Below are 10,162 nucleotides of genomic sequence, written 5' to 3'. Positions count from 1 at the left end.
AAATACTAAAAATATTTAATGAATATAAAAAATATAGAAAATTTACAATAATAAAATATTTAAAAGTATCTTCCTCGCAGGACATTCTTGTGCCAGGTGCGCACCCACACTTCCACGTCAACAGGCAGACAAACGAACAAAACCAACTATAACGAGTTCGGTCCCGGCGCACCCATGCTCACACCCAAACCTACACCTCCATCTGTTCCATTTCAGCTTGATAGTGTGGCTTGGGTGTAATGTAACCAGTCTCTTTACATATTACTTCTTTCTGAGTAGAGTACACCGTTCCAGCTCAGCACTCACCTCACCACAACCACCTAACAGCTGCACTTCTCCACCCGCCATATAAAATAACGCCACCGACGGTCCAGATTTTATAGATCAGAATGGCAGGTCCGAAAATATGGCTTCAGTATACTGCCCCTGCAACCCCAGCACCAGCCACTTTACGTCTTTACCTACCTTTCTTCCCACCATCGCCCCCGCCCGCCAGAAGAAGAAACATAGGCGACTCAAAGACTTTTCCGACCATGCCCCCGGCTCATGTGCCTCGCGTGTATGACTTCCCCCCGCCGCCGCCGCCGCTGCTGGAGGCGGAGGCGGCTGAACAGGAAGAGGAGGAGTCGGGTTCTCTGCCGATGAGCCCCCCCATCCTGCTCCTCCCGCCGGACGCCCTCCACAACGTCCTTGGCCGCCTCCCCCTCCTCCAGGCCCTCGCCTGCCGCTCCGTCTGCCACCTCTTCCGCGACGCGATCTCCTCCCCGTCCTTCCTCGCCGCCCTCCCCCCGGTCCGCCTCCTCGCCCTTCGCCACCCCCGTGCGGCCGCTTCCACCCCCTCCCTCCACGCCTTCGACACCGCCCTCGGTCGTTGGCTCCGCCTACCCCTCTCCTTCCTCCCCTTCCCCTCCTCGTCCCCCGTCACCGCTTCCCCCTCCCTCCTCTACCTCTGGGCTGACACTTCCGCCGCCCCCTCCGCCGTAGGCGACCCTAAGAATCCCAAGTCCCTCATTCTCTGTAACCCGCTCGCCCGCTCGTACCGCCTCCTCCCCCCACTCGGCTCCGCCTGGTCCCGCCACGGCACCGTCCTCGCCGGCCCCGGCGGCGCCGCCCTCGTCCTCACCGAGCTGGCCGCCCTCGCCTACGCCCCCGGCGCCGACCGCTGGCTCAAGTTCTCCCTCAACCTCCCTTCCAAGCCCCGGAGCCCGATCCTGATGGGCGGCGCCGTCTACACCCTCTGCGACGTCGGCACCCCGTGGCGCAGCCAGTGGAAGCTCTTCTCCTGCGGGCTCCACGACCTCGGCGGGCCCCGCAGGTGGGCCCCGATCGAGCGGCATGAGTGGGGGGACGTCTTCGACATCCTGAAGCGGCCCCGGCTGCTCCCCGGGGCGGGCGGCGGCCGGATCCTGATGATCGGAGGGTTGCGGTCGTCGTTCGCGATCGACGCGCCGTGCTCGACGGTCCTGATCTTGAGGTTGGATCTGGCGACGCTGGAGTGGGACGAGGCAGGAAGGATGCCGCCGGAGATGTACCGGTGCTTCGGCGGCGTGGTGCCGGGGCCGGTGGCTGCCGCGGCGGCCGTTGCAGGGGGGAATAACAAGGTGAAGGTGTTCGGAGGGGACGGGAGGGTTTGGTTCTCGGGGAAGAGGGTGAGGGGAAAGCTGGCGATGTGGGAGGAGGAGGCGATTGGGAAGAGTCGCGGCGGTGTGTGGAGGTGGCTGGACGGTTTGCCGGGTTACAATGAGGGGGTGTACAGAGGGTTCGTGTTCGATGCCGGATTCACTGCCATGCCCTGAAGTCATCGTCAAACTAACTGGTTTGTTGTTATTTATTAATTCTGCCTGGATTTTGTATCAAAGTTTAGGTTTTTGTTTGAAGTCAGTTCTGTATTGCTCATTATATTCTCAAAATTTCGATGCTTTGCATGTCTTATGTTTCATTGATGGCAAACTTAGCTCGAGGTAGTGGAGTTTGTAGAACTTGTTACATATTTTTTTGAGGGATGCAATCACTTCTTGCAATTTGAGTTGGATTCACATGTTCTGTTGAATGTGTTAAAAGCTTATTAAATGTATTGAGTAGATATTGGTGTATATATATTTAAGTATTTTTTTCGTTCCATGACCAAAAGTGTTTTGATCATGTGGGTAGGCAAATGGTCTCCTAATTGAGTTATTCAAATCATAAAAATGCAGAAGTCTGAACAAGTATAGAAAGTTATATGGCTCTGTGTTGAGGCTTATTTTGAGCTTAGTAACAGGTAAGATCTACCTTGGGTGCCATACCCGCTTCAGAAACTCCTCAAAAACTTGACACAAGGCCCACATCTAAGCTCTCCCTTACACTAAGTGTTTTTGGAATATTCGCGTTACCGTGTTTGCACTTGCACTGACGCCCACTCTTGATTTTAGCAACTGAGATTTCAAGAGTTGCAGAATTCCTTTATATAGAAAGAAATTATACAATAGGTTGTCATTTATTTGTAGTCGGTAGAGTATAAAAATGTTTTAAGACCCAAGAAGATTACAAATGATTAATCTATCCTGTTAATTTGTTTCTCACCAACCGACAACAATTCTCATCAATTGAATGTATGCAACTTCAAACCAAACTTCACTTTCAGGAAATTAAGATACATTGTCCTCTAATAAGAAAGGAAGCGGTAAATTGCTGAAATTAAAAGTGGGAAACAATTTACACGAAGAAGGTTACAAAAAGGTTCGATGAGGCATGAAAAATTTTCCATTTTCACTTGCAAAATGATGGATATGACTTAAAGTTATATTGTTAGGGTAGGTGAGACATGTGGACTTGGCCAACAAGCATGACATTTTCGAAACATGAAATTTGGGAAAATACAAGTGGATCTGTTCATCTAAAGCCGCTAATGTCTTAATTGATCAATTCTTTGCACTATGGTTTAGAGTTTTATAATGGATAAAAAATTATCTTTTCATTACGAAAATAAAGTTTATACGCCATATATTTAGTAGGAATGCCCTTATTGACAACATCACAAAAGGCAACATTGAGAACAATGCATAATGCCCTGATCTCTTTTTTCTCCAAGCATTTCTCTTATTTTTCAATAAATGTAGACTGTTCCTCCTAATCTATAAGCCACTTTTCTTTAGCTTCAGTTGTCTTGTTTTGAACCCAACCTAATGATCCCAGTTATTTGAGTTGATAATGCTTGACTTGAACTTGGCTTGAAAATGTGGTGATTTGATTTTTGATCGACATTCATTCATTAAGCAAAGGAATTTCTTGTACCCAAAAAGAGGAAGCTCAAATATGAAATAGGTCTTAATTTAGTCATAGGCTACACATTATATATGGCAGATGTTCGTGGTGCTAATATTTGTGTTAGGGTTGAGACCTTTTATTTCATGAAACATCTTGCTGGCATAGGCCTGAGCTGTTCCTTGGAAGAAGTTCACCTCCAAGTTTAAGGAGGGAGAAAAAGAAAACTTTGATTACATAGTTGAGGGAAAACAAAGGTAAGAAAGAAAATGAATAGATTCAGAAAAGTTTGACGAATTTTGTGATGGTAGATTATTGTGATAGGGATGACATGGTGATTGAGGTAGGAAGTTTTTCTGGTGATAGCAAGACTAAGAGGACTTGAACAAAAGGGCCAATAGTTTCGTTTGTTGCTTTGGATCCTGTAAGTGCATGATAAAGATAAAATGAACAAAAAAAAAATGACAATAATTGTAATAAAAAAGAAATGGGTGTTCAATATTCTGTATTTTGGATGAATCAAGCGAGCATTCTATTGTGTTGAAGTGCTAGAAGTTGCAGTGGAAGAGTTAACAAGTCATACGTTGCTATCACATAAAATAGATGACTTTAGATGAAATGAGGTTGTTGTATCCTGAAATTTATAGTTAAAATGTTTGCATTCAATTGTCTTTGATCTATCTTGTTTAAAAAACCTCCCACTATGAATATGATTTCCTAAAAATGCAACTGTTAAATTAAGTGACGTTTGACATTTTCAAATTGGTTTGGAAGGACCTAGATTGTGTAACTGAAATGTAGGTACCTGAGTACCGACCTTCCTGATACATCTGTATCTTGGATGTTCTAGGTTCATGAGTTAGTTAGCTGAATTAATCAATGTTATGGAATAAAAAAAATCTTATTTGGTTAAAAGTCTTATTACTTTTAACTTTGTTGTATGCAGTCTACTCTCAAAACACGAGCTTCATGATCTACTACGAAATATTTTATTTTTTTCAAATTGATCTTGCATTGACAATCTTGCATTGACAGAGCAATGTATTGCTGTGGTGATGGTAAATGAATTTTCGATAATTATGGATTTAACTAGGGTAAGGTTGTTCTATTGTTATCTTAGCGTAATTGTAAGGTTGCTCTATTGTGACCTAGGTATCATGAGTTCGAAAGACAGAAAAAACCTTCCAGATGCATGGGTAAGGTTGTGTACATCCGACTTTTTTCAGACCTTACAGTGGTGAGAGGCTCATGCATTGGGATGCCCTTTAAGGGTAGGCCTCAATGCAGCATTGAGGTTGTTCTATTATGATCTGGGTGTCATAAGCTCAAAACACGGAAATAACTGCTCTGCAAACGGGGATAAGATTGCGTACATCTGGCCGGTAGCAAGGGCCTCAACTTTAGAATGCTCCATTGTAGTTAGGATGTCCAGGTTTGAAATGTGAAAACAGTCTATCCGCACATGAAGGTAAGGTTGCGTACATTTGGCTCTCTCTACATCTTGTTATGGTAGGAGCCTCATGCACTGGGATGTCCTTTTTTATGGATTTAGTCCAGGGGGCCACATTTTTGATGCAACTCTAGGTTACATTTGCATAAATATAGATTCTGAGGCTCTTGGTGGAAATACTGGGATTCTAAGGGTTTTGGAGAAATTCCAGCAAACAAAACAAGAAATTTTGCAAAACTAGGCAAATAACAGGTCGTTGATTTCTTTCTATATCAAATAGTAGTTAAACTGGTGACTTAGCGCAGTCAAGCAATAATCTGATGTGAAAGAGAGAAAAAAGAAACTAGATGCAGACAGATTGGGGCCTTACATGCAGATATATAGAAATAATAGTGATAGTTTTGGCAAAAGAAACAACATAAATTGTACGATGATCATAGTGACCAAGAAAGTAAATAAATAAATAAAAAGAAAAGGGGGAGAGAGGGCTGTGAATCACAATTGGTACATGATTAGATTGGAATCTAAAACTTTCAGAATACTTCAAACCAGTTGAACCAGCTAAAACTATAAATACCTATTTTATTCTTCGCAACTCTCAAGTTTGATAACTAGGATTTGACCTTCAAAAGAAATACCACAAACAACAAAAGAATGTATCAAATGTTTACTAAACGCATCATCCAATCTAACACTTAAAATGGCTTTGAGATTGTTTAATCTCATTTTTACACACTCTAGACCATGGTCGGCGGAACTATCCCGAACCGCCTAGTTCGGGGTTCTGAGCCATACCGGCAGCCGACTGGGATGTTTCCGGCAATGAAACTGAGACGCTGTCGCCAGAGGGGGAGAAGGAGATGGAAAAAGAGGAAGGCCCTCTCTTCCTTCCTTTCCCTCTCCCTCCCTCCCTCGCTCTTTCTCTCTTTTCCTCTCTCGTTCTCCCTCTCTCCCGCCTCTACTGTGTCGGTACTGAATCAGCACGGCACGACGTTGGGCCGTACCGACCGTGTCGCTGGGCAATCGGTATGGGGCTCATTACCGGCACAACAGGCATTGCTCTAGACTCATTGAATTGAAAACAAAAAATAGAAAAATTAACAAATTTGCAACTAACTGAAAATTTAAACTAAATCTATGCATGAAATTGAAGATCTGCATCCTTCTAATGCATTACATCACATTTTAACCACCTCCCTCTTGTGTGTATGCGACTAAAAAGTAAAAGAACATGATATTGAGAATAATTGCTACTTTTTCTCAGCAAAGTATATTCTATTTCTCTGCTGGCTGGTACTTGTGATTGTCTTAAAAAAAAGGTTACCCAGTGCAAAGGCCCCTGACATCACGGGGTTAGGGAGAGTCAAATATTTGTAGCCTTACCCTCACATGTTGAGAGGTTATTTCCATGTTTTGAACTTGTGACCTTAATGGAGCAACCTTACTGTTGCGCCAAGGTGCACCCATAGATAAAGGAAAAAAATATAGTAGATAGGAGGTTGGTTTATGTAAGAATCCCTTAACTTGTTAACCCTAGTAATTAGAGAACTAAGCATTATGCCTCTTTCAAATATGCTGTAATGATAGCAATATTTCATTAGAGGTTGCTGGACTGCCTAGGTTGCCATTTAGGCTTAGGCAGTTCTCCGGCCACCTTGCTTAAGGCCCAACCACATATAACCCTATATGCGAGCCATTTATCATGGTGGCTAAACAGCTCACCTTAGCCTGGAAAGCCCAGCGAGGTCAAGTTTAGACTGTATATTTAGATAGATTAGGGTATTAGGTGTGTTGGGGGCACAAGTTTTAACCTTATTTCTCAGTGGTGCCGAAACACTTTAGTTACAACGTCCAATCTTCTTTAGATTGTCTTTAGCTGTTTATTGCTGATTATGCATTAATTAGTCATTATTTTCTAGAGCTAGCTGTCACATGAGCTCTGTGAAAACTATCATAACCATAGCTATCCAGCCTTGTCATATCTACTTGGGATGGCTTTATGTATTTTCATTGGCCGACATTCCTATTAAAGGTGATGTCAGACATGAATTCACTTAAAACTATGAGCATGTTTATCTTTTATATGATTAATTATTATTGTATAATCTGATTGGAATGAAAATTGGAATCTATATGCTACCATGCTACATTAACATAGGTATTTATCTACATGTATGATGGTCCCTTAAGTTATCTCTATTTTTTCCTTTCATTTCTTTTTAAATTAATTTTCTTGTTTTGTAAAGTTTTTAACTAAGCCTCCCTAGGCATCTGTGTGAACAGCCGCACCATCCATTCAAGGCTGTCTCTCAGCCACCTGCATACTGCAACTGCCTTTAGAAACACAGGACAATAGTCCTTCCATTGCCTCGGTCCACAATAGTACCAACACATGGCTTTGCTTTTAGCCATAAAATCAACTCACTTTTATCCCAATTAATTTTCTACTTGTTGTTATCTTTGGATGTTCCCCTGAAGTAGCCAAGCATTAGGGTTCTTAAATGTTTCCAACTTTCCCTTCTGCAATCTCTTGTCCTCTTTCACTACAGTAGAAGCAAAAAATTATATGATAAGAAGCAACCATCCTCACTTTCTGCTTCTGTAGTATTCAATGAAGCTTCACAAATTAAAATTTGCATTTAGGCAGGACATATGTCTGCCCAGCTGAAACAAATAACTTACTAGAACTTGTAGAAGGCCAAGAATATCCTAATTCAATATTTGAAACTCCAATGTTCTTTACAGAACGTGTATTTCATCAAGCATGCCAAGGACTGTGGACAACTGCATCACACTATTATTTATCTTGTTCCTTAACTTCCTATTTTCATGTATTTCATCATTTTACATAGCTTGGTTAATTTTTATAAGTATCTGGTTGATTTCTTTTTCCAATTCTATTCTTGCTTCTAGAACGGTTCTGTCAAAATCGAGACCAAGTATGCAACAACAGTACTTGTAGTAGGTTAGATGGGAATGCTCGATTATTACCGTTTGGAGCACAGTATAACTTTTCCATTTTCTTTAAAGTCTAATCTTTTAAAAGATCTTGTAGTTACAGTGAAAACTGAAAAAGGCAGGAGATGCACACACCAATTATTATTTGTATGATTTCTCACACATTCCTTTCATTGAATCAATATGCTATTTTGATGTTTTAACAATATTATCAGGATGTCATGGTGAAAGATATGGACATACCTCATAAAACCTGATGGGGGAACATTGAAATGTTCAAATTATCTCATTGTTTGCTGATGCTAATGTGAGATCATGGTCGCCATCCTCTGGAGGGCATTGGAGTAGATCTCAGATTGCTGCATTTATCTTGTTAGTGACTACATGGAGTTTGACAAAGATGCTGCTGCTGTGCTGCAGCTTATAAGAGTATTACATGGTTCATGGAGTTACAATCAACGAAGAGCAGTTGCTAATGTATCTGACCTGACCAGCTGACCTACTGCTGATGCCATCAATCTGTCAGGAAAAATATTTGGAAGATGCTCATGTATGAGAGGGATTACATAATTTTCTGTATGGCAAAATCTCAGCAGATACTGTTTGTGAAGTTGCTTTTTGATAGATCGTTTAACATATCGATATGGACAATAGTAATCTTGAGTTTCTTTTCATTTGTATGTTTGTATATTGTTTATTACAGTAGTTGGGAAATATATAGTTGTTTCTTTATTCTCGTGATAATATATTTTAAAAATTTGATGGTCATAAAGTCTGCAAGAAGATTTCGGTCTTCTCTTAGCCATATTTAGATGAAGGCTTGCTTGTATCATGACATCTCGGTACCCTTTTGTATAATTTTTTGGTAAAAAGCTATATATTCTGTATCCATATAAATTATACTTTGCAGGACTTGTGATTTGGTCGTAGCCGGGTGACAAGCTATTCTGAATTTTATCTATACTTCTTTGTGGTATGTTAGATGACACAGACCTTATCTTTAGCTGAGTGAATTATATCTGCCCTTTTCAGATCTCATATTTTTTTCTCCTTAAAGCTCTGCTTCGTGTGAATAGGACTCTTGACTCCTTGGGAGCCCTCTCAAGCCATGCTGCTTATTTGTATCAAAACAAACATGAGGAAGTGGGAAAATGCACATGGAATATCAGTGATGGACGAAGCAACAATTACATCACAAGTGAGTCATTGCAAGTGGCAATGTGACAGTTCTCTTGCTTTCTTATGGCTTTTGCTCGCATGAACCTGTTTGATGTTCTGCATGATAATTTCTTGAGACTGATGAGAGTGGAGATAAACAGTTATATCATTCAGGTTAATATTGAGACTTGAGACCCGGATAAATCTGTATGTATGTCATTTTCTTTAATAGATCGTTAAACTTAAAGTTGTTTAGGTCTTAGGAAAAGGAGTGATTGCCAAGCAACTAATTAATCATTTAATTGGTGAGCCCATTTCAATTGCCAGAAGACTAAATGACAGGTGACGTATATTTGCACGCCAAGATTTCGTGGTTGTCCAACTAAATTCCACTCTGGTGTCACTGTCGCGTGGGCATGCCAATTTTATCATATTTGTTCAGGCTTTTAGCCAGGCATCATCAATCACTAAGAATTTGGGTGTGATAGAGCTGTCCGATTTTTTCATGGATCTTGATACTTGTGATAGGGAATGTTCTAAGATGTGCCGATTGGGTTCTATCCTTCCGATTTAGATATTCAATCGGGACTCGAGTATTACAGGAAAACTATTCAGTGTCCCCTGTAAATTGTAATCTTTGGAAGAGTCTAAAACCTAAAGAATTCTATAACTCATGTGATTGTGGTATACCTTTCTTCGGTACCTTACTTTACAAAGTGAGAAACTGTAACTTTCACAGGGAAGCAATAGGATTCAGGTTCTCCATGCCACTTCCACTAAAATGACGAATAAGTCTCATGCATTTCCGACGCGGAGTCAACAAAAAGTGCGGTCGTTGGGGAATTTAGAATGTCTTCAATCTTTTCGCGGATGGGGTTGCTAGCGTCGGATATGTAGAGAAATAAAGGAAGCCTGCTCCGATGGAGATGATGGACATGCACTTGGCATGACAAAGCAAAACATTTAGTCCAATATCAAACGTGTGAGCCATTTCTGCCTGGGCTCCACCACATTACATACTAGAGTTTGTTGAAACTATTAGGCTGTTTGTAATATTTTCTGTTACACATCATGCAAAGGTTCAGCAATGTTGTTGCCTTTTTGCAAAAGAAAAGTCGATGATGTTGTTATTGTTCAATTGAAGTGCCCAAAATATTCAAATTATAATGGACTACAAATTTTTTTTCTTTTTCTCATGTAACACCATTCATTCAAGATTAATTGTGTATATCTATAAAAGAAAATCAGACTTGGCTACACTTGAGTGGATCTCCACTCAGATCTGATCAGGTTTAATAGGGATCTAAGCTATTGCATGTGATCTACTATCTCTAACTTGCTTATATATCAAAA

At 41.2% G+C, this 10,162-nt stretch overlaps 1 protein-coding gene across 2 annotated transcripts; it reads left to right on the top strand.

The window, feature by feature from the left end:
• The first annotated feature begins 422 nt into the window (after positions 1-422).
• On the top strand, positions 423-9,368 carry LOC103704347 (SKP1-interacting partner 15-like). Of its 2 annotated transcripts, XR_005514008.1 has the most exons (3): positions 423-1,816; positions 8,562-8,624; positions 8,728-9,368. XR_005514008.1 is itself a non-coding variant. In XM_039131717.1 (2 exons), the coding sequence occupies exon 1, from the start codon at positions 534-536 to the stop codon at positions 1,794-1,796; it is 1,263 nt and encodes a 420-aa protein (XP_038987645.1). In that variant the 5' UTR covers positions 448-533; the 3' UTR covers positions 1,797-1,816; positions 7,867-8,423. The 2 variants fall into 2 exon arrangements, 1 of the variants encoding a protein (XP_038987645.1); XM_039131717.1 differs by lacking the exons at positions 8,562-8,624; positions 8,728-9,368 and adding an exon at positions 7,867-8,423 and having other exon boundaries at positions 448-1,816.
• Positions 9,369-10,162: the final 794 nt, after the last annotated feature.

Source organism: Phoenix dactylifera, chromosome 1, assembly GCF_009389715.1.
Source record: "Phoenix dactylifera cultivar Barhee BC4 chromosome 1, palm_55x_up_171113_PBpolish2nd_filt_p, whole genome shotgun sequence".
Taxonomy (NCBI): domain Eukaryota; kingdom Viridiplantae; phylum Streptophyta; class Magnoliopsida; order Arecales; family Arecaceae; genus Phoenix; species Phoenix dactylifera.
This window is presented reverse-complemented; position numbering and strand designations above follow the sequence as displayed.